At 40.4% G+C, this 26,816-nt stretch overlaps 1 protein-coding gene across 3 annotated transcripts in view; it reads right to left on the bottom strand.

The window, feature by feature from the left end:
- SLC30A4 (solute carrier family 30 member 4) overlaps positions 1–26,816 on the bottom strand; it is a 72,098-nt gene that overhangs the window by 19,979 nt on the left and 25,303 nt on the right. Inside the window, exons 1-4 of one of the 3 annotated variants that reach the window (XM_070469354.1) lie at positions 10,666–10,896; positions 10,052–10,556; positions 3,042–3,188; positions 2,158–2,505 (exon numbers count right to left, since the gene is read on the bottom strand). In XM_070469354.1, the coding sequence (XP_070325455.1) occupies positions 2,414–2,505; positions 3,042–3,188; positions 10,052–10,442 (630 nt within the window). In that variant the 5' untranslated portion in view covers positions 10,443–10,556; positions 10,666–10,896 and the 3' untranslated portion in view covers positions 2,158–2,413. Of the gene's footprint in view, positions 1–2,157; positions 2,506–3,041; positions 3,189–10,051; positions 10,557–10,665; positions 10,897–18,669; positions 18,749–26,816 lie in introns of those variants that run through there. The other 2 variants (XM_020912840.2, XM_070469353.1) reach the window with 2 other exon arrangements.

The raw sequence follows: 26,816 nt of genomic DNA, 5'->3' as shown, positions 1-26,816 counted from the left end.
CATTCTGTCCCTCCCCTACCCAGCCCCCACCCTCCCCATCCCCTTCGGCAACCACAAGTCTGTTCTATCTGTGAGTCTGTTTGTTTCATAGATGGGTTGATTTATATCATATTTTAGATCTCATATATAAATATTATCATACAGTATTTCTCTTTCTGGAAGACTTTCTTGATTATATTTTCTAGTCCTATTGAAAAAAAAATTTTTTTTAATTTTTTGTAATATTTCAATTTCAAAGAGCTTTTTCTATATGCTTTTTTCAAAATATTTTACTGTTTTACTATACTGAGTATATTAATAAGATAATTTAAATCATTTTCCTCTGTTTCTTAAGTCACCTCTTTTTCAGGTAGGACAAATTTTTGTTAGTTTTTTTTTCTTTTTAAACTTTCTTTCATGCTGCTGATTTTTCTCATTTCCTAAAAGATCCTTGGTTGTCTGTTCACATTTAGGGTAGAAGGACAGGACTATGCAAAAAATAAATGCTGGAAGGATAACACATAACTATTTAAGATAGTTATGAATAAGGGGTATAGAGCAGGGCAGACTAAGACAAGTGTATTACTTTAGCATGAGTATGTGGGGAACCAAACTCTAAGGCTGCAGAACCCTGAATTCTAGGATGAAAAAGATTTATTTTGGAGCATCAACATTCACACTAAAAACCTCAGCTTTCTCCAAACATCTGGCTCAGTTTCTTTCTAGAACTATTTAGTGTTCACATGGAGAGAAATGCAGACTGCCTGAGGGAGGTGGGGATGGGAAGAAGGTAGGGACATAGTGAATGAACTAGTAGGAGCAGTTTCCCATTTATAGCCATTCAGTTAATCTTGTTTTAAGCCCTAATTCTCACTTCTGCCATTTCTGTCCCTGAGTCTTCTTTGGAGTTCCATTAGGCTGATCCAGTTCCTGCCCAAGTGTACTCCAGGCTGCTGCTCCTTGGCTTGTTTCTTTCTTCAACCCACTCCCATCTACTTTCTGACTACCAGAAATTTCCTGTTTATTGGTTACCCAGCCATTTGCTTTTCTTTGTTGTTTTGGTACTCTGTATTTCCTATTGAAATGTATTTCCCATCTCAAATGATGATTTCTAGTCCACCACCTTGAACTAGTACTTTTAAGGAAAGGGAAAAATTTGACTTTCTATAGAAATATACAGAAATACAATAGAACCAGTCAGTTCTTTTTTCTTTCGTCTTTCCATAGTGCTTGTAATCTATGACCAAATAAATATTAAATACTTCTTTGACACTTAATAGAATTTCCATGATTATGTGTTCTTAATTTATCACTTGTAGAACCTTCTATGTTACTGCACGTTTCTAGGGGAGAACTCCACTGTTTTCATTAGAATTCCAAGGGATCTACAATCTAAAATGAATGTACTCTCTTTAGAAAATAAAAATCCCCATTCCATGATGCTATGTTTGAGTTCTGATTTAAATTTCAGGAGTTTATATCACAAAAAGATTAAAGTTTGAGAATAATTTTGAAGCTGTTCACAAACCCCAAGGCAATCAGTAAACAAATGGATGTATAATGTGTGAGTTAGCAGTGGGAGTTTTTTAGGAACACATCCAAATGCATTGTGTTGTGCACTGGCTTAACAAATAACAGAAAGACCTTGTTCAGGGCTTTACCTCTCTTGTACAGCAGCTGAGGATGCTGAGATACAGGGATGCCAGATAATTTCCCTAAGTTATGACCTGGATAGCTACTTGGAATACAGCCATTCATGTACAACATCAAGTTTTACACCAGAAGACTCAGCTATTAAATTATATGAAACCTACATGTTAAGATTAGGCTAAAAAGTAACAAAGAAGGGGAGATATTGACTACCATATTAGCCCAAAGTGTCAACGTCTCTACAAAAGATGTTAAGTCTGATTCTTTAAGACCAGCTTTGCTGAAGCTACTTAAATGTCAATTTTTAGGTTCTAAGCAAATGCAAAAATTGGTCATATGGCACTTCATTTACTAATTCAAGTGACTGTTCTACATGTATTTTAAAAATAAGTAAAAAATTTAAAAACAAACAAGAGCTGTGTGGATAACAATGTATGATTTTAACCTCTTTTAACTGAATATTAATATTTATCCAAAATAGGAAAATAAAATATGTGTGCATTGTTAAAGAAAAAAATTCAATGACACTTGTTAAAATGTAGTAAACAAGACTTTATTAAAGGTTGGAGGAAGCCATCGAGATTGGTATAGGAAGTCTTGCTGAAAACAAGCCAGGGTGATGAGCCATCACCTGGGGATAACCCATCGAATATTGAGAATGGGGTTTCTGTTAAATTGGCTTGGCAAGGTTCTTGCTAAAACTAGATTTTACAAGGAAGAACACAGATGGGCTTGGGAGATGGCTCAGGTTTGGTCAAGCAGAGAATCTTCGTTGTATTTACAGTTAATGGCCACAGTGAAGGTGAGCCATGCAGCATGTTATACAAATTACAGTAGTACCCCAAACCTGGACTACAGTAGCTTTGGTTGGAAAGCCTGAAGTGAAAGAAAGAAGTTAACACTCATTGATGAATTAAATACATATAGTTCTGCTTGGTTCAATAAACTGAAGGTAAACTTTTTTTCTGTTAACATCTTCAGGACACAGGGAACAACATTTGAAGATTAATGATCATCATATAATTTTTTTCTTTTGGCTATGCCATGGCATGTGGGATCTTAGTTCCCTGACCAGGGATCAAACCTGTGCCCCCTGAAGTGGAAGCACAGAGTCCTAACCACTGGACTGTCAGCGAAGTACCTGATTACCATGTAATTTTACATGTGTAAGCTATTTAGCTGAATGAACTGAATGTACTCTGGAAGATATATATCTGAAGAAATATATCTGAATAGCTTTATTTCCTAAGCCAATGCATAACACATAATGCATTTGCAGGTGTTCCTATTTGTCTATTTTCATTTGCTTTGTTCTAATAGGCTATCACCAGAAAGACTTTAATCAAAGGTTATATAGTTCATTGTGATTTTACTATAAAATTTTATAAATAAAGAAACGCCCCATTACTTACCTAAACGATGAAATCCAAAGGTGAATCTTTTGGTTGGTGATTTTGAAGACAGCCACAAAGCAAGCAGGGTCAATATGATGGCACTGAGGTCAGTTAACATATGAAGTGCATCTGTCATGATTGCTAGGCTATTTGCAATGTATCCACCTTAGAGTAAGGGTGACAGGAAAGAAGGAATAAGTTAATTAAAATAACAAACATAAGCAATCAAACCCCAAATATGCAATATTTCACAAAACATGAACTTATAACTAAAGTTAACTAAATACTTATCCTATTGCAATTAAGTCAAAGTATCCTGAAGCTTTATGTAAAACATTAACTATGCATATTTTTTTTTCTGGTGAGACTGTCCATTTCTAGAAGCAGATTCTCTGAGGAATCAATGGTCTTAAAAAAGTGAAGAGGCACTAAAGGGGGGCTACCACAAGAGAAGTTTTATGTTTTAGCACTTCAGCTTTTACTCAGCCTACTAATTCTGCGGCTGCCACTTATTGCTTCAGCTGTGTCCAGCTCTGTGCGACCCTGTGACTGCAGCCTGCCAGGCTTCTCCGTCCATGGGATTCTCCAGGCAAGAGTCCTAGGGTGGGTCGCCATGCCCTGCTTCAGGGGATCTTCATGACCCAGGGATCAAACCTGGCTCATATTATTTACTGCTGAGTACTGTTAGTGAAATTAACCACCATATCTAAATATTATAATAAAGCTGAATAAAAGGTAGGTATTCACTAATTTGGGAGGGTTTGAACATAAACTAAAGAAATTCATAAGGTATTCAATAGTTCAAAACAAAAGATAAAAATTAACTGATTCTCTCAGATATAAATAGCAGTGTCTCCTAATAGAGGGATAAAAGATGGCATTTAGAAAACAATATTTTTGTACTGGTTTTCCAGTAAATGATAATAATGTATATATTTCATATATTTGGGTGTGTATGTCTGTGTCTGTATATATAAATTTATATTTATTTTATATATATATATGTGATGTATATACACACACACATAATATATGTACACTATTTATTATTATTATTACTTAGTTCCATTATGGTCAACCAATTTTCCTATCACCATTCAGAGAAGAAATTTTTATTATACAGAGTATTCAAGCTTGTATGTATATCACAATCACCTGGAAGGTTTGTTAAACTATGGACTTCTTGACCCCACTCCCAGAATTTCTAATTCAGTAGGTCTGGATGAGGCCTGAGAATTTACATTTCTAACATGTTCCCAGGTCGTCATTGATGCTTCTGGTTTTGGAACCACACTATGAGAATTACTGTTACAGTGTACTGCAGAACTTCATGATCAGGATGTTGTGACACTTAAATGTGTTGATTCCCCTGTTCCTGGGATGGGTGTGCAGAGCCAAGGGCAGCAGAAGTAGGGCTGATGATCTTGTAGGTACACATCCATTTACCCCAGTGTTGTCTATACAAGACCATTTTTTATGTATTCCCCGACATGAAAAAGCTGGAAATCACTGGGAGAAAATACAGCTTGGTGGTTAATAGCATCAGTTCAGTTCAGCTGCTGAGTTGTGTCCAACTCTTTGCAACCCCATGGACTGCAACATGCCAGGCTTCCAGGACTTTGAAATCTCAGAGACTTTGAGCAACTTACTTAATCATTTTTGAGCTTCAATTTACTCATCTATAAAATGAAGATAATACCTTAAAGCCACACTGTCCAATAAAACTGAGATGATGGAGATGTTCTATCAGTGCTGGCCAGTGGAGTAGCCGCTAGTCACATGTGGCTTTTGAGAATCTGAAATATGGCTAGAGCAACTAAGGGATTGAATTTATTTTAGTTAGCCTAAAGAGCCACATGTGGCGATCACTGGCAAAGAAACCAGAGTAAGGACCTCTGAAAATCATCATTGTATGGAGGCATACAAGGCATGGAACATGGGCAAAAATTGTCCAAACCAGCTTTCGGAAAACTATGGAAATTAATTAAACAAAGGCTGATACAGGTAGCATTTATTCAAGGAAAAAGGCTCAACCTTGGTAAGAAGCTCAGTAGCTCTGTGGCATTTTAGCTTGCTTTATACCCAGTCTCTCCCTCTTCAATTCCATGGTAATCTTGGAAACTAACAAGCAGTAACCACAGTGAAAACCTCAGCCGGACAGCCACTGTAAGGAATAGGATGGAGTTGAAAGTGAAAGTGTTAGTCGCTCAGTTGTGTTTGATTCTTTGTGACCCCATGGACTGTAGCCAGCCAGGCTCCTCTGTCCATGGGATTCTCCAGAAAAAAATACTGGAGTGGGTTGCCATTTTCTTCTCCTGGGGATCGAACCTGGGTCTCCCGCATTGCAGGCAGATTCTTTACCATTTGAGCCACCAGGGACATCCTCGATGGAGTTACAGGTCATTAAAAGCCCCACCGCCAGGAAATTGTCATTATTTGACCTCTCTGGTAATTCCCTCAGAGACTATACTTGCAAGGTTCTTTTTATTTGACTTGACTTGGAACTTGGCCCTGGTGCAAACCACAGTGAACGTTTGTCGAAAACAATCAGAGACAGTTGTTAAACACACCAGTTGCCTGAGCAATAAATAAGTCTCCTGAAATTTTACAGTGACATACCTTGGTGTGGTATTATTTTCATCCAATTTGGGCTTTTATTGACTCTGTCTGTAATTATATACCCATTGGTTCTGGGGAAATTTCTTAAACTATGTTATTGATAATTTCTTTCTTATGCTTTCTCTGTTCCCCAAACCCCTATTATTTGGAACTTGAACTCATATACTAGTTTTCTTGCCTTTCTTCTCCCATGATCTTCTATCTCTCTGCTCTATTCTGTAAGAGACTATCTTAATTCACCTTCTAATTTGTTTGGAGTTAAAAAATATTTTAATGTTTTTATTATTCAAAGTCTTTTTTTCTACCCTGAATTTCTTTTTAAGAATAGCCTATTCTTGTTTCGTAGATTCATGATCTCATTTTATCTCTATGGATACTTATTCTGTTATTATACTATTATATCTGACTGGCTCTTAAACAAGTTTTCATAAGCTTTCCTTATTTTAGCCTTCCTCTTTACCCACTTAGAGGGGTACCTGATACAACCAATTCTAGTCCTGCTTAGTATTCTCTAGTGCAGTTCTCAATTGTAGTATTCAGGATCAGCAGTATCAGCATCTCCTGGGAACTTGCTAGAAAATTCTACCCCAGAACTACTTAATTAGGAACTCTGGTCCAGCAATTTGTGTAACAAGTTATCGAGGTGTTTCTGATACACTAGTATAAACTGGATTGGGTCTTGGTTTTCCCCACTGCTTGTTTAGGAATTGGCTTTCTTGGGCCTATTTTATGTGATTCTTTTCTAGTTTGTGTTGCTATTGTCTCCTTTCCAGTTTTCCCCATCTATGTGGAGATAATATATATATATTCCATATATGTATGTAGATATATGTGTATGTGTGTGTGTATATACATATACACACATATGTATCTTTTTCATTCCCACGCAGCTGTTAGAGCAGTCAATAACTGTTACTAAATCCAAAGGATATTTTAGTTCTCATCTTATTAGGCCTCTCAGAAGCTTTAACTTATTTATTTCCAATTTGAAATACTCTTTTCTTCAGTTCTGGGATACTTGTTTACCTTCTGCCTAACTTCTAAAGTTGTAGTTCCTCAAGACTTAAGCTCTCTAGATAATTTTTTCTATTCCTATGGCATCTACCTTGACCTCCCTTCTGAATGACAGACTTACATATAATAGGTCACTAGACATTTTTACATGGCTATTGCACATACCTGTAATACTTAACATGTGTAACACAACCCTTGAGCCCATGCTTAAATCCTGTTCTGTATTTTCTCCCTTCCCTGCTTCATAAATGATACACATTTCCATACACTCAGCAGGTTAGGTACGAAATTTCAGAATCATTCCTGATATTGCTTTCCCATCAACTCTCACATTCAACTCATTAGCCGTTTTGCCACAGTTACCTCTAGAATGTTTCTCAACCAGTGTATTTTTCTCCATCCACTCTATTTCAAGTCATAATCACTTCCTATTGGGACTTCTGTGAAAATATACTTCCTTCTACTCTTGTACCAGCCAATCTACTCTCCATATAAGAGTCAGAGTTATCTTTTAAAAAAGTAAATCCCATCATGTCAGTCTCTACTCAGAAGCCATCACTGGATCCCCGATGTACTTAGAATTAAAGAGTAGACTCATTTAAAATGGTCTATCAGGACCTACTTGATCTGGGCTCCCTACCTCTTTCCCTCTTACTTACTATATTCTGGCCAAACTGGTCTTTTTAGGTCCTCTTAAAGAACTGCTGGTTTTAGGACTTTGGAACTTGCTGTTCTCTTTGCTTGAAAAAAAAGTCCTCCTCCAGTCCCTTTTCTTAAATAACTCCTAATATTCTTTTTTTGGTTTAACTGTATCTGGCTCATACATAAACCATGTCCTATTGATTACTATGTACTATAGTATCTTGTTCTTTTTCTTCACAGTACTTAAAACCATTTGCATTTTAAATTTACTTGCATGTGTAACATCTGTGTCCTCCACTACAGGAGGACATAATGTCCTCCAAACATTAGATTAAATGCTTTAGATAGTAGGGATCATAATAGTTTTGTTCTCCATTGTATATCTGGAACACCACAGCACACTGCCTGGTACACAGTAAGTATACCAAGAAATACTTGCTGAATGGAAAGAACTGACCTTGCCTAATGTCTCAGAGCAAACCCAAGATTCAAATCAAGTCTCCTCTTTCAGATTTTTAAATTATTTCATTTTAAAAATTACTCCATATTTTCTACATAAGATGATTTATTTCTAAGTGCTTTTGACACATTATAATAAATGCTCTACTGTATACAATTCTATGTAACATTCTGAATAATACTGTTAACGTCTATTCTAAGTACTAGCATCTCTACAGTGTTTGACAAGATTTTCATACCTGAATATTAAGTTAGTATTTGAAAAGAAACGCTTAGTGTAGCTTTTGCAAAACATCATTTACCAAGTAAAAGACTTAAAAAATGGTAAGTCAGGGCAATTATATCTTAGTAATTCTTATAGGTGTAAACTCTAATTTTAAGGGGAGAAATTGTGATTAAATGTGACTTAACTTCAAATATTAAATATTAACTGAATGACTCCATATTCATGTGAATTTGGGCATCATTGACTCAGTCTGCTAAGGTCATACCTTATCTGATCTCAGCTTCCACTCCTTTCTTTACAGTGTAAACATTTATAATTCTCAAACAGTAATTATTAACTAAACAAAAATTTATTAGATGTATACTCTTTGCTAGTCACTGTGTTGTGTGCTGGTAACTGAGCTTATATTTCAGTGGACACTGATATTAAACAAGTGAATATACGAGCAAGACAGTCTGAGGGCTTTTAAAGTGGGGGAAGGAACAGGGGAGAAGAGACCTATAGTCAGTCAGAAAGGTCTCCAAGAGGTATCTTTTGAGATGAGACATGAATGACAAGAAGTCATCCAAGAATGTTTTGGGAAAAGGCAGTCCATATAAAGCTGTGTTTTTCAAATTGCCGGCTGTGACCCATTTATAGACCATGAAATCAATTATGGGCTGGACCATAATTGAAAAAACAGTAGAACACATCACATGATGTGCAACTTTTGTTTTAGTTATACATACATTTATACATATGTGTATGTGTCTGAACATACTTACAGATGTATGCATGCATGCCTACACAGGTCACTACGTTAAGCACGTATCTTACTACAGTGAGATCAAAAAAGTTTGAAAGCCACTGACTTAGAGGGGCCAGTCTTTGAAGGCATTATGGGCAGGAATAGAGCTTTGTGAGTTAAAGAGAGAAAGAAGGCTAGAAAGGCTGATGTGAGCACTGGGGAGGAGTGGCATGAAACAAGTTAGGAAATGTACATAATTTTTCTGCACATAACCTCCAGCCAACATCTTAAATCCAGACAGCTTCCTCTGTTTTCATCACGGTTCATCATTAAGCGAACACAGGAGGGAATTCCCCGGCAGTCCAGTGGTTAGGACTACCTCAGAATTTCAGCCCCTGGTCCAGGAACTAAGATCCCACAAGCTCCAGGGCGTGGCAAAATATAAAAAAGGAGAACACAGGAGAATAATGTCCTTTCTTTAATGTCACTTTATCAATTATCACTTAGAGAAGTTAGCAGTTACACTAAAGTGACTCTGAAATTAATCTCTAAATGGAGAATGTACTTTATAGTAAAAATGCATTACTTGAATAACTAAAAAATGAAAAAGCCAAATTCATAAAATCTGGGGAAGACCTCTGGCTTTCAGATTCTCCTTAAAATGAAAAACTTTGAGGTTAGTTAGTGGTATTTGTTGGAGAAGGAAATGGCAACCCACTCCAGTGTTCTTGCCTGGAGAAACCCAGGGGTCGCACAGAGTCGGACACGACTGAAGTGACTTAGCAGTAGTAGTATTTAGCTATGCAAATTTCCTGGATGTAAATACAAAAGGAAATAGTGAACAACCACTAAATTCAACTGTAGAGGGAAACAAAATCAAGACAATGGGACGTAGATCTTCACTTACTTAAGTGTCCTCATAATTTATTTAACCTCTGTGCCCTCAGATCTCTTAAAAAAGGTGGAGCAGGTGTTCAGTAAGGTCCCTTCATATAGTAAAATGTTATTTTTCTAAGTAATTTTAGAATCATTTACTATTTTAAACGTTGCAAAAATTAACCTAGTGTTTTATCAGTTTTTTTCTGAAACAGGAAGTTACGTGGTATATAATGAAGATAATGTCCTTAACTTTAACAGTAGATGACACAGTGTTCAGAGAACTAGAAAATGTCAAAGTTATCTTTGGAAGTTTATGTTGTACCTAGGCTGATCTGCAGTTTGTGAGGCCTCGTCACATCACCAGATCAGTATCTTGATAAATAACAAGCTTCCTAAAAAGCAAGTTTAAATCCCAAAGCAATAGGCAAGGTAAGTGGAAAGTGAGTTGGCAACACAACTCACCTACAAGCTCTCCAATCATGAAAAGCAAGTAAAGAACGGCAGCAATGGTCAATCTGGTTTTCACCTTTCTCTGTTTCAACAACTCTCTCTGCTTGCTGCAGTTGTCACAGGGGTCCGCCTTCAAACTCAGCTGACTGTTGGTCAAAGGTAAGTCATGGTCCAGCAAGGAGTCATCGTCGGCCTGGAGAGCCGAGTGCGCCCCGTTAGCAGGCCTTTCCGGGGTTTCGGAACCGTCGTTGGCCACCACAACTCGAAGTTTGTTAAACCGAGAAAGCCCCTCGTCGCCCACCTCGTCCGAGAAGTCAAAGGCGCTGGTGTCATTTAAGAACAGCGGCGCATCATCCTTCCTCAGCATTGATTTGAGGCGCTTCCACGCGCCGGATCCGGCCATGGCACTGGCTGAGCGGCCGCGGCGCCGAGCGGCTGGGTGCAGGCGGCCGGCCGGCGACTCCTACTTCACTGGAGAGCCAGTTCCCAGGGGCACTGCGGCGCGTCCCTCCTCATCCTGCGGGAAACGAAACATTATAAATTATAGGCGGCCCGACAGAGCCCACAAGTTCCGAAGCCCGGGGCGGCTGGGGGCGCCGGGGCTCCGAAAGGGGGCAGCGCTCTACCTGGGGTGCCGCCGCCGGGCCGCCGCTCATCTCCCCTCCCCCGGCCGGCTCCGCGGGGCCGGTTCGCACATCTCGGCCCGGGGCCGCGAAGGAGCGGGGCAGTCCTCGAGCCTGCAGCGCCCGCCGCTCCAGGCCGGCTTCCCGAGTCTGACAGGTTCGGGGCCGGGCCCCCGCGGCCGCCGCCTCTCCCCGCCCTGCGCGAAGCCGCGCGCGTGCGCTGGAGCGGCGGCGGGCGAGCCGCGCCAGGGAGGGGTGGGCGCGAGGACACGCAGGCCTGGCGCGCCAGGCTGAGGCGCACGCGAGGGGCGGGGCAGGCCAGGGGCGCGCGCCGCGTCCCCCGCCCCTCACCGGGCTCTCCACTTCGCTAGGCTGGGAGGCCGGGTCGGATGGAGTTGGAGTCCTCGGGTTAAGTGGGCAGATTTCTACGGTCCCGCCCACCCGAGGTTGGGCGTTGCTGCCGGGAGTTCGCTCCGTTGAAGGACGGCCTAGAGAATCTTTGATTGAGATCTGAGTTTCGGATGCTTGGCGACATGAGAATGTAACCCTTTCTTGCTAAGTTGAGCAGCTTTTCTGCCATTAGAGTTGTTGCCTCTCTGGCAAGTTGGCAAAATTTGCTGCACAGTCAGATCAGCTTGGAGAGGGCAAGGCTTGTGGTCGTAAGCAGTTCAGTGTCCTGCTTTATATTTACTGTTGTTTTTCAGCAAGTATGTGTTATCTGTGTGCTCCCTATCAGGTTCCTTTTGCCGCCAAGGTATTTACAGTATGGACTAAACCCAAGCACAGGAGGTAAGTCCCCTACATACCAGCCTTCAAGTTGTGACCGGTCAAAGGCGTGAACTTTCAAAGATGCGAACATGCTTTCCATGCTTTCCCCCTGCCTAACCACATAGGTGAGTTCACGTGTCTGGCATATATTATCATATATGTGCATCCTCTACAAGCGGTTGCGCTTTTGTGTACTTTACTGTACAATACTATATAGAGTATAGTACTCCAGTATCTTTATTTTAAGCTCAGGATGTCCGGAAGCAAATTTAACAGCAGCAGTGATGTAGCTGGTTTATAGTACTACCCAGACAGCACTGGATCTTTTTTTTTTTTTTTCAAGAATGTAGATAAACTTGAATCCAGCAAGGAATCAGAACCTGTGCCCTTAATGTCAGGTGTGAGTGAAATTACAGTTTGCCCTCCCGTCTCCTGTTGCTTCAGCGCTATCAGCTCCCACCTCCTCTCCCTCCAGCCAGTAACTCTTCTTGCCTGTTCACTCAGTGCCAACCCTGGTATGCCAGCTGTGTACTGTACTACTGTACTTTTCAAGGTACTATAAGATTAAAAATGTTTATTTTTGTGTTTGTTTTTATGCATTGTGTAAAAAGTATTATGAAGTATTATAAACCTATTACAGTACAGTATTATAGAGCCCATTGTCTTAGTTGGGTACCTAGGCTAACTTGGTTGGAACAAATTGGACCTGCAAATGTGCTCCCAGAATGGAATTTGTTTGTAAGTAGGAAACTTACTGTAGAAGTATTTGTACTGGCTGTTGATTTTATTTAACAACAAGGTTTAAAAAGAATTAAGTTTTTAGTGGTAGCTTCTAGTTTAGATCTAATTTTAATGACAAAATGAAATGACAATAAGCCCCACCTCCTGCTTCTCTGGCGATTCTCTGGATGAGTCTTAGGGGATTTGGAGGCCTTAAAACTACTTGCAAAATTTTGTGGGTATATGTATTTTCTTGAGTAAGTCTGTTAGCCTTCATCACATTCTCAAATGGGGTTCAAACTCAAATAAGATGAAAACAACAGCACTGTTAGGAGAACTCACAGATCAAGACCCTAGCTTCTGCTTGGAGTTGAATTGTAGTGCAAACTCCCATTAATCCAGTGTTTATAAACATATTTTAACAACAATCTATATGAATTACCACATTTTAAGTTACAGAAAATACAATAATACAATAAAAAGTCGTATGAAACATCATTTTCCTCTGAAGATCCAGATGACACTTTAGAATCTTGCATGTCTCAGGTGCAACTCACCTTTGAATGCCCACAATATTCCTACAGAACTGCAGTCATGGGAGTCAGGTTAGGAAAACTGGGTTAGCGATCCCCTAGTTCCCTAGACCCAGAGTATTTAATAACCAGGGGACTCCGGTCATTATCAACAGAAGGAAGAAATTTTCCTGAAGGTTGCTTCCTTAATTCCAATATTAATCCATCCAGATTGGGAATAGTTTATTTGCTGTTAGTACTTTTAGTTTGTTATATTGCCTGAAATCCTACTAATGAGAAATAACAAATAAAGTATTTCAGGAATGTGCTCACTCTTTAATAAAAATTTTGCAAATGAGATTCCATTAAGGAATGGAGATTGATATTTTTGAAAACAAGATGAGGCAAGAGCATGTGTTTTGTTTGCTTGTTTTTGATACTTACAGTAAACTTTGTTGGGAAGAGCTAAAATATGGTAAGTTTTGGGGTAAGGTGTTACACAGCAGTAGATGACTAATATAGTCGATATCAACTTTCGTCTGTTCCAGAAAAGACACCTCTCTTATTCTTTTATCACATGGACTCTTGTTCCTAGGCCTACCTTGAGTGGCCTGATTTCTATCCTTGAACTTTAAAGGGGGCTAAATAAATAGATTTCTGTGAATAGTCTTGGAAGGTAACCAGCATTTTCAACCTTTTGTCTACTTATTCAGAGTTTATAACAATAGATAAGTCAGCTTTTGAAACACAACCCATTTATAAGCAGAGTGCTTCCTGCAAGTATGCTAGCTGTTGATCAGTATGCCATTCTTTTATAAGAGACAATACTTAATACTTTGGGCAAATGGAAAAAGTTGTCAACCATTTAGCCTATCTCTTAACCAGGTAACCTATGTATGTTACATACAGATGGTTTAGATAATAGCAGAGACCTGTCAATTCGATTTCAGGACACATATCTCAGGACAGTTAACTGGAATAGATGCAAAATATCCTATGTCAAAACCTGTTTTCTGGCCCAGATATCTCTTGGAACAAATGACAGTGCTAAAATTAATACTACAGGTAACATTTACTTAAGGCTTGTTTATGTGCCAGGTACTAGGCAGGGGATCTGATTTACCTGAATTCATTTAATCCTTATAGAATCACTTGGATATAATCACTAGTGATACAAAGCATGGGTGTGGGAGTCAGACTGCTTGTGTTTGCATCCTGATTTCCCCACTTAGAGTCATATAATCTCTGGCAAACTGTTTAACCTCTTGGTGCTTCGATTTTCTTACCTAAGAAGTGGGAGTGATAATCATACCTGCTTCACAGGGCCTTAATAAGGATTAATGTATATAGAGCATGTAAAACTTAGCATACCTAGTTCCTAGCACATAGTAAGTGCTCTATCATTGCCAGTGATTGCTATCTTTTAAGTAGATGGAGACGCAGAATCTCAGGGAGATTAGGTAACTTGGCCAGAGTCGTGCTGCCAACAGAGCAGGAACTCAGTTCCAGATCAGTTTGGTTTCAGAGCTCAAGCACTTAACTATCACTTTGCACTGTCCCTCTTGGTTTCTTTCTGCATAAAAATGGAATAATCTGCAGAAAAATATCTAGACTTCTTGGGATATGTTAGGAGAGATCTCTGTTTCATACATCAAAGATTTGCCAGCAACTTGAGACCTCTGCATTGTCCTGTGAAATCCAGTTTGGGAATGGAATGGGGAAAAGGTTTTTTTTTTTTAATTGAAATGTGGAAAAGGTGCTTCATCTACTTAGTTGACAGGTTCAGATGCTGCATATTCCCCATCCTGAGAACTCTTTTGTCTGTTGGAGTATGTGGCTGTAGGAAGTTCCTATAGGATGTCTTTGGAATGTGTTCCCGTACCTTTTTCAGGAGGGGATGAAAGCTGTTGGATGGATATGAACAAGAGTTAGTGATGTGATACACAACTCTGGTGAAGGTAATGCTTTCATCTTTCCATGGATTACTCAGTAACACAGTGGCTGGAGATTCAGTTTAACCTCTCCTCCAGGGGAGAAGAAATACCAGAAATAGATTACCTGAGGACAGGCAGTTGCCTTCTTAGCCAGGGAAGAGATAAAGGAGATCTCTGGCTCTAGAGACCATCTACCGTTTCACCAACCTGTGAGCCAAACCTACTTTCAAACAAGTTCGTTGTTTTCATATCTTTGTTTCTGTCTTTAAAAAATTTTTTAATTAAATATTCCTATGGATTTCTCTGATCATGTCTGGCTGAAATGAAAGGGAATAGCAGGTCCCAGCTGGGACAGTAATTTAAGAACCAAGCATTGGATTTCCCTCTAGTCCAGTGGTTCAGTTCCCTGGCTGGGGAACTAAGATCCTGCATGCTGCTCTGCCAAAAAAAATTCTTGAATTGAATAAAACTAAAAATACAACATATCAACTTAAAAAAAAGTATATATAAAAAAAGAACTAAGCACATCGGTCCTGAAGTTTGGAGGTTGTGGCTGGGCTGGGGGACTTGAAGATGAGGGTGGAATTTGGAAAACGTGGTTTCAGCTTCTAATTTTGCCATCTATTCACTGTGATCTCTAGCAGTGTACTATTGCTGAACTCATTTCCTTGTGTGTTAATAGTGGAAAATAAAATTTGTCCTACCGAAAAAAACAAAAAAACAAAAAATTTGTCCTACCTGTTTCATAGCAACACTGTAAGAATCCAGTGAGATTTTGAATGTGAAACATCCACTTAACCTACTTTGTTAGTGAGAACTATTAAAGACCATGCCATCTAAATCAAATTGCAAACCAGGGGTACAAGCGAATGCTGGTCATCAGATATCCTTCTTAGGATTGCTACACTCCATTTTTGGTTTTTTAAACATGTTTTGACTTACTTAGACCTCTTGATCACTACCACATATATTTCACTGTTTTTTTTTTTTTTTTTTAGTTCTATCAGTTTATTGCTACCAACCCATCTCCCTCCACCCTTGTGCACACAAGCTCAGTCATGTAACCCCGTGGACTCCTCTGTCCATGGACTTTTCCAGGCAAGAACACTGGAGTGGGTTGCCATTTTCTTCTCCATGTTTCACTGTTACAATTACTATATTTCTCTCCTGGGCTCTGTGTGCCCATAGTAGCTGACATTGTGCTCAGAGCAGAAACACTGTAAATACATGTAATTAATAGATGAAAATATTTTTGTTGTAGAGAGTTCATCCATGACTTTAAGTTCCTTTCTAACAAACATTTTTATGTCTTTAAGCTAGTATGTAGAGTCATTTGTAAGAAATTCTTACTGGGAAGGTCAATATGTCCCATAATGACTAGAGAGTATTAATATGCTAGTAGTTTGTATTTATACTAGACTCATTTCAAAGAACATTACAACATTTATGAATTAAATTGGGACAAAGAAGCAATGGCAGACAAAGGGACTTTTTTGTGGCCTCTGACAACTGGTGGCTTTAAACAAAGAAAGCCATTGTGTAAGAGCTCCCTCCTGGGGTTATTGTGAGGATTGATTAGATTAAAATCTAATCAAAGTACTTTGACTTTTTCCCAGAATTCTTTTACAAATAAAGATGGCGTTATTTTTTTTTTTTTTAAGTATCTTTATATTGGTCCTCGTTGAATCAAATGAAACAAGTTCACCTACTATTTCACTCTCTGTACTCCCTGAAGCAAAAAAACCAGACTAAGCCAACCTAAATTACTTTTAATGGTTTTAAGCTAGTCACCGTGCACACATGACTGAACAGAATTTAGTACCCTAATCACAAAGATCTTTGTGTATGATTTACATGACACAGTAATGCCTCGTAATCACTATGCTACATGGTCATTAGATATAAATTACTGTAATTATACAACTGTTTTGTACTGACCAACAAAGTTATATATTCCTCTTTGTTATTTATATTTTAATAACTCACATTCTGCTTACTCACAAAGAATGTTTCAGGCAGTCTTTCCTTTGGTAGTTCTTCCCTATCTTCAAACATTGTAAATGTTGAAGGTTTTCCCTGATACCACCCTCATTGTTTCATCTTCATTGTTTACACAGAAACACATACAGACACCAGATAAAAAATGGGAGCCGTAGATCCAAGTTTCCAATAGTTGAGGTTCCTTGGGAACCCTCCTCCTTGGCCTCTTGGTCTGTTCTGTTCCCAGTGACCCAACCGGCCCAGACTGTTCCTTCCCTGATCCAGAAGGAGCCACTCTGCACATTCTGGGAGGCAGCAGTTTCTCCAGAGCAGGCCCACATGAGGTCTAGGAACAGTGGAACAAGAAGCCTGTTGGGTAGGCCACCCCAAAAATATGACTTGATGGCATATTATTTATTTTGAATAAAAGTTATGGCCAATTGAAGAAGAGACACTGTGAACCTTCTGTCTTCCTGAAAGCAGGAAAGAAATCTCTTCTTGTGAAAAGTACACTCCCTACATCTTCAGATACAAGGACATCTTATCACCAAAGATAGGGAATTGGAACTGAGAAGCCTATGTAAACAAACCTTCACTACTTCTTTAGCTCACTACCCCAAGCCAAAACTCTGTTTTGATTCTTCACGAATTGGGCACCCAGAACCTAAGTTTCTTTGTCCTGTCAATTCCTCCCAAAAAAGTTTGTCTAAAAAGTATAAAACATTTACTTCCCTGGTTTTTGTTGTTGTTCAGTTGCTAAGTTGTGTCCAACTCTGTGACCCCACGAACTGCAGCACGCCAGGCTTCCCAGTCCTCCACTATCTCCTGGAGTTTGTTCAAACTCAGATGGTAAAGAATCTGCCTGCAGTGCAGGAGACGTGGGTTCAATCCCTGGCTCAGGAGGATCCCCTGAAGAAGGAAATGGCAACCCACTCCAGTATTCTTACCTGGAGAATTCCATGGACAGAGGAGCCTGGCAGGCTATAGCCCATGGGGTTGCAAAGAGTCAGACATGACTAAGCTACTAACACGCACACACACAAGTCCACTGAGTCGGTGATGCCATCCAACCATCTCATCCTCTGTCACCCACTTCTCCTCTTGCTCTCAGTATTTCCAAGCATCAGGGTCTTTTCACAATGAGTCTGTTCTTCGCATCAGGTGCCCAAAGTATTGAAACTTCAGCTGCAGCACCAGTCCTTCCAGTGGTGATTCAATGATTAAGAATCCGCCTGCCAGTGCAGGGGACATGGTTTTGATCCCTGGTCCAGGAAGATTCCACATGCTGTGGGGCAAATAAGCCTGTGTGCCGCAGCTACTGAGCCCACACACTCGAGCTCGTGAGTCATACATGGTGTGAGCCTGTGTGCTGCAACTCCTGAAGCACGTGCTCCTGGAGCCTGTGCCCTCTAACAAGAGAAGCTACTGCAATGAGAAGGCTGCACAAAGCAAGGAAGAGTAGTCCTGCCACTGCAATTAGAGGGGCTTCCCAGGTGGCTCAGCAGTAAAGAATCTGCCTGCCAAGCAGGAGACACAGGTTCGATCCTTGGGTGAGGAAGATCCTCCTACAGAAGAAAGTGGCAATCCACTCCAGTATTCTTGCCTGGGAAATACCACGGACAGAGGAACCTGATGGGTTTCAGCCCATGGGATTGCAAAGAGGTGGACACGGCTTAGCGACCGCAACTAGAAAAAGCCTGGGTACAGCAAGGAAGACCCAGTGTAGCCAAAGAGAAAAAAGTATAAAGTCTGCCTACTTTGGCTACTTCTTAGGTCTCATTCTATGGGTCTTCCATGGGTGTGAATTAAAATTTGTTTCTTTTTTTCCATTAATTTTAAGTCCAGCCACATGAATTCAAGAGGGACAGAGGGAAATTTCCTCCTCCCCAACCAGCCCAGTGTATTAAATGTGGAATCCATCTGGCAGGTGACCAACTGTCCTGGTTGGCTTGGGACAGAGGGGATTTCCAGGGCCTGGGACTTTCACATTACTAGGATGAATTTCCCTCGCAGCAAGAATAGATTCCGGAACCCTGGACATTTGGATTCTGGAGCCCTGGCTGAGTGTTTGTCGGGCAGGTAGAGTATCTTACCTGAGAAAGGCACCTTGTTCCTTTTGGGCCTGCAGCACACAGGGTTGGGTGTTCTCAGGGAACTCTCCAGACATGAATCCTGTTGCATTGAAATGGAAGAGGTCAGAGGTGTTCAAGAGGGAGGCGGTCACATGAGGTAGGGCCCCTGATGACCCTGCTAGAGCTGCCAAGGTCCCAGGTCAGTTCTATCAGCTTTGCAGGTGTGGAAACTATCCCTGAGGATCAGGCTGCAGAAATCAGTGTATGCCCTACTGCCCGGAGAGGAACTTACTGTGTGGCTGATGCCTTAATTGTCCTGGAGGACACACCTCTCCTGTGGCCCTGGCCCCTTCACAGGGCCAGTGGTAGGAGAAACCAAGTTACCTTGGAGATAGAGCAAAGGTGACAGGGAGTTTTATTGTGATATATTTTCCAGGCCTCATCAACTCTCCTGGCCTCTTATGCTTCTGTTTTCCCACTGGGATGTTCTTCCTTATTCTTGGAGGATGTCCAACTCCTGTTCAGCCTTCAAACTCTATAGGTTCTACACAGTTTCCCTCCTTCTTTCCCCCCTTCATCTGTCTCTCTTCCTCTCCCTCCCTCCTTCCTTCTCATCTTCCTTTTCTCCTTTTATTCAACAAATATTGTTTGAACACTTATCATATGCCAATCATTAACCTAGGGACTGGGGCTATAAAGTTGAACAAGACAACGTCTTGATGATAACCCATCCCCCAGTAGCCCAGTAGTAATACCACAGATTCTAAATCTTTATCACTAATTTCTTCTGGCGATTATATGCAGACTGTCATTATCTATGTCTCTATATAACTTTTAAGTGAAAGTGCAAAATAATATAGCCTTTCTTCTAGGTTGAATTTTAGCTTAGTTGTCCTGAAATCATTCCCCAGGCCTCTATCCAGGGGTGTCATCAGATAACCAACCCCATCCATTGTGTACTGATTCTTATAGTCTGGGGCAGGAAATTCACACACTGTTGCTCTAGCTGCCTTCAGTCTTTGCCATTGTGCTTAGTTCTGAGCTGTGACCTCATAGCTCAGAGCCTGGTCTTCATTTTATAAATAGTTTGTATATTTTTATCCCAATGTGCATTACTTTGCACTTGTTCCCACTAAAGCTTATTTGTCAGTTTTCTGACCACACGCTCAGATTTATAGGCTCTTCTGACTAGCCCAAGGACGGGCAACCTTGTTCTATAAGGGGCCAGATAGTAAATAATTTTAGCTTTGCAGCACTACCCTAGTGTTGGTGGCAGTTATCAGCTCTGCTGCTGCATTGGGAAAGAAGCCATGGACAATAGTAAACAAGCACGATTGTTTTCCCATAAGACTTTATTTATAGACACTGAAATGTGAATGTCACGTAATTTTCACCTGGCACAAAATATTCCATCTTCTTTTGATTTTTTTTCAGCCATTTAAAAATGTGAAAACTTTTCTTAACTTGTGGGCTGCCCAGAAATAGGTGCTGGCTGGATTTGGCTCTTGGGTTATAGTTTGCTGACCCTGATCTAGACCCATCGCTAGTTAGAAGTTAGGGATTTTACTGCATTCTCCCTCCGCTTGATCATGTACACATGTCAGTGAGCCCCTTCCTAGCACAGATGCTGGAGGATTCAGGCTCTTTACTCAGGTCCATCAGTCCCTGCTTCCCAATGTTCTGTTAAGGCCGCCTACCTGTCCTCATACAGATGGGGTGCAGCTGGGGTCCCAGAACCCACAGAGAGCTATGCTTGTGGCTGCCCCAGCCTCCCAGGGGTCCTATTAAAATGCTCTGGACTTTTCAGAATAGAAATCTGACTGAGTCTCCACCCTCCCCTTCACCCCTAGCTCAGGCACTCTAACAGGAAGCCACACTGAACTTGCATTGTTTGAGGTTTTGATCACAGCCTTTGTAAGCACAGTTGCCTTATTAGGAATGGTTTTCCTCAACATTCCTTTACCTAATTGATTCTAGGTAAACTCTGGAGCCAGTCTCCCCACGGCACTCATAGCACCCCAAGTCTAGATGACTCCATCTGTTACATGTGCTAATGTCTCACTGTGTAACTTTATTTTCATTAGCGACATTATTTGATTAAGAGCTGCCTCCAACTGCCTTGTTAAGACTCTGTGCTCCATGAGAATGGGGGACTGCACGTGTTTGCTCACCGCTGTGTCTCCCGCGTTTGGTCCTCTGCCTGGCACCGAGTAGGTATTCGAAGAGCATTTGTTGAGCAGAGGAAGCAGAGCCGCAGCAGGCCTCAGCCTGTTGTCTGGTGCACTATTGTCCATGTGTAAGTCTCCCAACTAGAGAACGGTGGAGTCAAAATTTGTCCTAGCCAAGTGCCCACCATCTTTCCATTCTGACATTTTGCTCCCTTCTATGCTTTCTGGTTGGTGATGGTGGTGGGAAGGTGTGTATGTAACATTCTCACTTTTATAATCGTTTGAGTGATTAGCTGCTTGTTATGACTGGTTACTCATTTTGGTGAATGGTCTTTCCATGTCATATTAGAGTTACATCAAAACTCACATAGGTCTTGAAGTATTACCCTTTCATTTACACCACTCATCATCCATCTACCCAACCCATATTTCTTAGCAGGTTATTTTAGTCTGTTTGGACTATTATAACAAAATACGACAAATCAAATGGCATATAAACAACAGAAATGTATTTCTCACATTTCTGGAGGCTTTAAAGTCCAACATCAACAGCAAGGTTGCGTTCTGGTGAGGATGCTCTTTCTGGTTCATTGCTGGCCCTTCCTCACTGTGTTCTCACATGATAGAAGAGGCTAGGAAGCTCAGTGGGCTCACCTTTACGAAGCACTAATCCTGTTTATTCACTCTCATGACCTAATCACTGTCCAAAGGCCCCACCTTCTAACACCATCACATCAGCGGGCATTAGGATTCCAGCATATGAATTTGTTGTAAACCAGACGCACTGTGCTATGTGCCGAATATGCTTTAGGCCAAAGAAGTGTGTTCTTAAAGTTAAAACTTTGGGGAGTTAGTGGAAGAGGCATTTGTGGGGGAGGTGTGGAAGTAAGGAAGATGGAGAGGAAGGATGGGAAAGAGGACTTCCTATGAAGTTACTACCCTAGGGACCCACGAGTCAGGAGGAGGCTACTGGGTATGATGGGGAAGGCAAGGGGAGGTTAATGAGAGTCTTATACACCGGGATAGAAGTGATGAGGTGGAACCAGCAGAATTTCATCCTGGAATGAAATACTGCTTCTATTGGTAGTGGCTTGTGGTTTTCACTTCCCTTCCCAATAAGCCGGTACTTTCCTAGCTCTCTGATGTTCTCATTTACTCTTTTCCAAGCCAGCATAGATTTTGTGTTCTCTGTATAGGTAGCATCCCTACTTATCTTGATAGCCTACGAGTATTGCTACACTGACCCATTGCTATACTGTGTAGAAGAGGTCAGTTCATTTTCCTCTTGGTCATGTGTGTGTGTGCATTGTTTGTGGCTGTGTACACAAGTGTGAATAGACTTGTGCATGTTAGAGGTGAGGGACCCTGGTTGTTGTAGTCTGGTCATTAAAATCATGTTCAGACAGGGGTTCTGTTGACTGCTGGAAGAGACATTTACATAAGGCATTTTACCTTAGTGAGTTCACTGTGCATCAGATTCAGAAACTTGATTTTCTTAGGACATCCTAAGAAAGCATTGATTTCTCATTAACCTAAATTATGGGAACTAAAAAATACAAACCAGAATATTGTGGCTATGTAAGAAAGTGTATGCATTGTTTTTGAGATACATACTGAAGTAAGTGGGGATGAAATGACTTGGGTCTATCATTTGTTTAAATTATTTTAGTTCGTTTTTAAAAGTGCAGGAATGTGAAGCAAGTATAGGATTTGATAATGCTTTAGCTTGGTTAATGAGTTTTCTGCAGGACCACCAGGAACAAACCTGTAGTCTGACAAACTCAGTCTCACAGCAAGGGGGTCCTCTGTAGAGCTGTGATGCGCTGCACTCCTCAAAGGACCTCTGGCAACTGTATTCTTTCCACCCCTCCCCCACTGTAGCATTATTTTCATTCTATTTTTTTATTGGATGAAAGATTATTTAAATTCTATTGTGCTTTACATTTTTCAAAAGTTTCACAACACATGATATCATAGAATCCCAAAATACACATTTTCCCTACCTCTTAACCTTATATTGCCCCTCCTCCCTTCCCTGTCCTCCCCTGGTGACCACTAATTTGTTCTGGATAGCTGTGAGTTAGCAGTATTTTTATGGAATGTCTCAATTAATTACAGAATGAGCTTTCCTCACATGTCTATAAATGAATTAGCACCAGAGACCATTTTTATAGAGTGACAGCTAGCTTCAGAAGCATAGAGTGAGGGCTCTGGCTCTGAGCTCTCCCGTGTGAGTCCCATTCTCAGGGACTGGGGTGGTTGCTCAGGCAATAACATTGACCTGTCTGCGGCCAGGAGCTCCTCTCTCTCCTTCTGCTCTTCTGTCCCAGGGTCAGTTCTAGGGACTGTCTCAAGACTTAAGACATCTGATATCTGAACAGCCCACTCCCCATCCCCATGTCAAGCACTTAAATCCTGTTCCAGGCTGAAGGAGTGGGCACATCTATTGCTATACCAATGCACCAGGCATCTATTTCTCCTGCTTCCAGCTTCAGGTTTAGCTTTAAGACTTTTTATCTCTGGGATACAAAACAAATCCTGCTAACCCAATTGCTGCTTCAACTTCTGTTCCCACCGGCACCCCCTTGCCATCAGATGTCTTAGGGGCTGAAACCTGAGAAGCCGAAGGGCAAGGTGAGGATTCCTGGCCTTGCAACCTGACCTGTCTGCCTGACTCTCAGCCTTGTTTGCCCTTCACCAGCTCCAGGAATGACAGAGGTGGCTAAAGAGGTGCTAATGATACCTCCCTGGTTTACAAGGCCTTTTCAAAGGCATGATTTAATTTGATCTGCTTGCAGACCTGTGAGATACAGTTTTTCCTATTGGAAGAGATTAGAAACTAGGGCCCCACAAGTTTACATAATATGTTTACAGTCACAAAGTTAATCAGCAGCAGGGCCATGAAATGAGAACTGAGGTACTCTGTCTCCTGGGGCAGTTTGCTGCTGCAGGGTTTATCTAAGTCCAACTTGTTACTAAACCACTATATTTCTATAATTAAAATGTTATTTGTAGCCACCTAGTTGTATTACCACAGAAGATGAATCATGATTAGCAGCAGGCTGAGATTGTTCAGTGGGCTTCCTTCATAGCTTGGCTGGTAAAGAATCTACTTGCAATGCAGGGAAGATTGTTTGATAGCCAAATGCTGTGTTTCATTTCCATCCATGTATGAATGTACTATTTTTCCTAATTTTTCATCACGAGGAGTCAGTAGATAATATATAGTTGATAAATCAAGAAAAAGAGGCATAGATATATTACATACAGTTTTCAAATGGTAATCAACAGTAGAACTTAGAAACTGTTAGTTAAACCTCCGAGTAATGGGTGTGGGAGTGGTGGGGTTGGTGGTGGGAGATTTTTGTTTCTCATTTTAGGTACTTTCCACACAGTCTGAATTTTTAGAACAAGTGAAGTGTGTTACTTTTAAATAAAAATTTAAAAAATGGAAACAAGAATGGAAATAAAATAAAAAGTATTCCCTCAGTGAGTGATTACTTAGTCATATGTAATACTAGGCAGTCATTAGAAAAACTAAGGTCCATGTATACAAATTTTAAGTAAGGAAAACAAATTGCAGAATGGTGTGGTTAGGATAACACCATTTATTTCAAATATTGTGTGTGTACATATGCATGTGAGTGTGTGTGCACACCACACTGGGAAGGTACATATTAAAGTGATAACAAAGTATAGGGTTACATAGCAAAGTGGGAGGAACGATTTTATACTATTCTACACTTTATATACTGTTGTCCCACTGTTTTTTTTTTTTAAATTTTTATTTTATATTGGAGTATAGTTGATTTACCGTGTTGTACTGTTTGTTTTTTCAAGGAGCATGCATTGAATATGAATGTATGGAATGTTCTGCAGTTTCAAAAGCAAAGTGATTCTGAGTGTTTCCTTTCCCTTTTTTGGGGAAAGGGATATTACACTGACTTGTAGGGAGGAAATTCACTGGTTCTCCACTCATTAGTATTGTTCCCAAAGGGAAGTTTGTGAATTGAATTGGTCCACTGTCGTGCCTTAATGTCACCATAGAGCTGACCAAAAATCTGATTCATGTTTCTTTTTATGCAGTTCCATTTCCTTCTTCTGCTTAGTTTTGAGCAAGAGTGTGTGGAATTTAAATTTCCAAGTATAGTATCTGATGATGGTGGCAAGGTATCTGTCCCATACTTTGGAGTTCTGATCTTGGGGTTTTGACTAACCCTGATATTAGTTAGAATTCTTTGGCAATTCAATCATTTTTGTATTTTATTTTATTGTGGAAAGAACACTTAACATGAGATTTACCCTCTTAACAAATTTTCGCATGCATGTTCAGTCCCTCAGTCATGTTGTACTCTTTGCAACCCTATGGAATGTAGCCTGCCAGGCTCCTCTGTCCGTGGGATTTCTTAGGCAAGAATACTGGAGTGGGTTGCTATTTCCTTCTCCAGGGGATCTTCCCAACCCAGGGATCAAACTCCATCTCCTGCATTGGCAGGAGGATTCTTTACTACTGAGCCACCTGGGAATCCAACGAATTTTTAAGTGTTTGATATATTATTGTTGACTTCAGATACAATAGTCATACAGCAGATTTCTAGAACTTACTCATATTTTTAATTTTTTTTGTTCCAGTTTTATTGAGATGAAACTGACATACAACACTGTATAAATTTAAGGTGTATGGCATAATTATTTGACTCACATGCATCATGAAATGATTACCACAGTAAGCTTAGCGAACATCCATTATCTCATATAATTTAAAGAAATAGAAAAAAATTTTTTTCTTATGATGAGAAATCTCAGGATTTACTATGTTAACAACTTTCATATATAACATACAAGTGTTAATTATTTTTCTCATGTGGTACATCTCATCCCTAGTACTTATTTATCTTATGATTGGAAGTTTGTACCTTTCGACAGCCTTCATCCAGTCGCCCCTCCTCCCACTCTGCCTCTGGTAATCACATTTCTGATCTCTTTCTCCATGAATTTGCTTTTGAAGTATAATTGGCCTACAACACTATGTTAGTTCCTGTTATTATACACAACATAGTGATTGTATATTGCTATACATTTAAAAATTATCACCACAATAAGTCTAATAACTGTCTGTCACCATTCAAAAATATTATATAATTATTAATTATATTCTCCACACTGTACATTTCACGCCATGACTCATTTATTTTGCATCTAGAACTCTGTACCTCTTAATCTCCCTCACCTATTTCTATCTTCTGCCCACCCCCTTCCCTCTGGCAACCACCCTTTTGTTCTCTGTATCTATAACTCTGTTTCTATTTGGTTATGTTTGTTTATTTGTTTTGTTTTTTAGATTCCACATGTAAATGAAATAATATAGTATTTGTCTTTCTCTTGTGTGACTTATTTCACTTAGCATAATATCTTCCGGGTCCATCCACGTTTTTGAAAATGGCAAGATTTCATTCTTTTTTATGGCTGAGTAGTATTCCACTTCATAGATGGGGCTGAATCTTTTCCTGGTAGTTGTTTGATCCAGTACTGATGCCAGCAGGCTGGTGGGTGGGTCAAGTCCTGGTACTAATAAGCTAGAGGGAGGATTCCAAAATGGCCCTTGCCAGCACAATGTCCTCATGGTAGATGATTCCCCAGAGTGGATGCTGCCAACGTCTCTGTCCCCAGGGTGAGCTCCGGTTGCCTCCTAACTTTCCAGGAATCTTTCCAATAGCAGTTGGTGGGATTGACCCAGGCTTCTTTTGAATTACTATGTCTGTCCTGAGTTCTGGTGTGTGTGAGCTTTTGTGTTCTCCCTTTAAAAGTGGACTCTATTTCCAACAACCCTATGGGTCTCCTGAAAGTAAGCCCCATTGGCCTTCAGCATCAGACATTCTGGTGATTCCTCTTCTTGGTGTAGAACCCTCAGGCTGGGGAGCTTGATGTGGGATTCAGACCCTGTGTTCCTTGGGGTGATCCTCTGCGATTGTAATTGTCTTCTCATTTGTGGGTTGCCCA

This window comes from Odocoileus virginianus, chromosome 6 (assembly GCF_023699985.2).
Source record: "Odocoileus virginianus isolate 20LAN1187 ecotype Illinois chromosome 6, Ovbor_1.2, whole genome shotgun sequence".
In the NCBI taxonomy this organism is placed as follows: domain Eukaryota; kingdom Metazoa; phylum Chordata; class Mammalia; order Artiodactyla; family Cervidae; genus Odocoileus; species Odocoileus virginianus.
Note: the sequence above shows the minus strand (reverse complement) of the source record. Positions and strands in the feature narration are given on the sequence as shown.